The 1,357-nt window shown below is 61.3% G+C and overlaps 1 protein-coding gene across 1 annotated transcript in view; it reads right to left on the bottom strand.

Moving 5' to 3' along the window:
- Nucleotides 1-1,357, bottom strand: part of LOC105307369 (ribosomal protein S6 kinase alpha-2-like) — a 60,889-nt gene that overhangs the window by 14,659 nt on the left and 44,873 nt on the right. Inside the window, exon 10 of the mRNA XM_023524754.1 lies at nt 322-333. Coding sequence (XP_023380522.1) covers nt 322-333 — 12 coding nt within the window. The remainder of the gene's footprint in view (nt 1-321; nt 334-1,357) is intronic.

Below are 1,357 nucleotides of genomic sequence, written 5' to 3'. Positions count from 1 at the left end.
GGGCCACGTCAGGCACGTTTTCATTCCTGGGGCCCGATGGGCCTCCAGCCCCAACGCGCCTGTCCCTCGTCCTCCGGGGCCTGTGTTTGAGCACCGCACTCTTCCTCATCACCTCCCCCAGCACGGCATTCCCTCGGGGCCAGGACGCCTGGGGAGGGGGGCGCCCAGGCGGGAACCGAGCGAGACTGGCTGAGCTCACACCGCTCGCACAGCACCCGCCCCGGCAGCTGCGTCCGCCGACCGCGACGTGCCAGAGGCTCCGCATCACGTTCGAAGCGAGAGCAGCAGAGCGAGTAATCCCCTGCCGGACTGAACAGACACCTTCCCCGCGTAATTAATTTAAACAAATGACATGGAGAAAGAAGTCCAAGTTTCCTGCCGGAAGAAATTAAAACTTCCACACCAATCGGTTTTCCTTCCAAAAATAAACTCTGCTCATGTCGAGCATGTCTGAACTCTGCTGCTTCCTCGGTTGACAAATTACACGCGCAGTGTGACAATGGGCACAGAAAAGCTGGGACCAGCTGGTACAGTAAACGACCCGTCGTGAACACAAATCAGGGCGCGTTCTCGGGAGGGGCCGGCCAGCCTCGCTTGTGCGTGAGTCGGCCACACTCCATCGCTAGCGTCGAGAGACGGCGCAATCGTAAGGGTCTCAGTCTTTTTAAAAGTGCGATTCTATTGCTAAGACAAACAAAGGCATTGTAATCACATAAGAGGCTCCTGAAAAGCTGTGGCCGTGACACGAGCTTCTCCCCTCCAGGACGGCCCAACCCCCGCGTGGATGGAGAGACCTCAGGTGGAACTCTGGGTGTGGAGGTGTCTGCGTCAGTAGGTCTGAAGATAAGATGGGCCACCAGGGAAGCCACGACAGTAGGGCTCACGCGGTCACGGCGCCTTTGGCTACGGCCTCCGGTCCGTGATCGATAACTTCCCCACGGCTGGAGCACAGTGAGTGCTCCTGCCCCGAGCCTGCCGTAGAAAATGGTGGCAACGGGGCACGGGGGCAGGGGTGTCGGCAGCGACACGTGCCCCCTTGGGGGGCACAGCTGCTGCAGCCAGAGAGGGGCACAGCGACTGCTCCCGAACGACATTTCCCTCATTTAAGTAACTCCTGTCCTTGACCCCACCAAGCACTGTGACGAGGCCTGGGGACCGAAGCCAAGCCTACGAACAGGGGCCGTGAAGGGAGGTACCGCGGGCCGAGGACACGTGACGGCACAGGAGTCACCGGGTGCGGGGAGGCCTGACCAGGAACAGGGACCCGTGGACACGAGGTGGCACCCAGGTCTCAGGGGATGTTCTGGGCACGGGGCGGGCAAGCTGGCGGCCTGGCAGGGCTTCCCGTGTTCCGGGA

The sequence above is a fragment of the Pteropus vampyrus genome, unplaced genomic scaffold (assembly GCF_000151845.1).
Source record: "Pteropus vampyrus isolate Shadow unplaced genomic scaffold, Pvam_2.0 Scaffold492, whole genome shotgun sequence".
Taxonomy (NCBI): Eukaryota; Metazoa; Chordata; class Mammalia; order Chiroptera; family Pteropodidae; genus Pteropus; species Pteropus vampyrus.
Note: the sequence above shows the minus strand (reverse complement) of the source record. Positions and strands in the feature narration are given on the sequence as shown.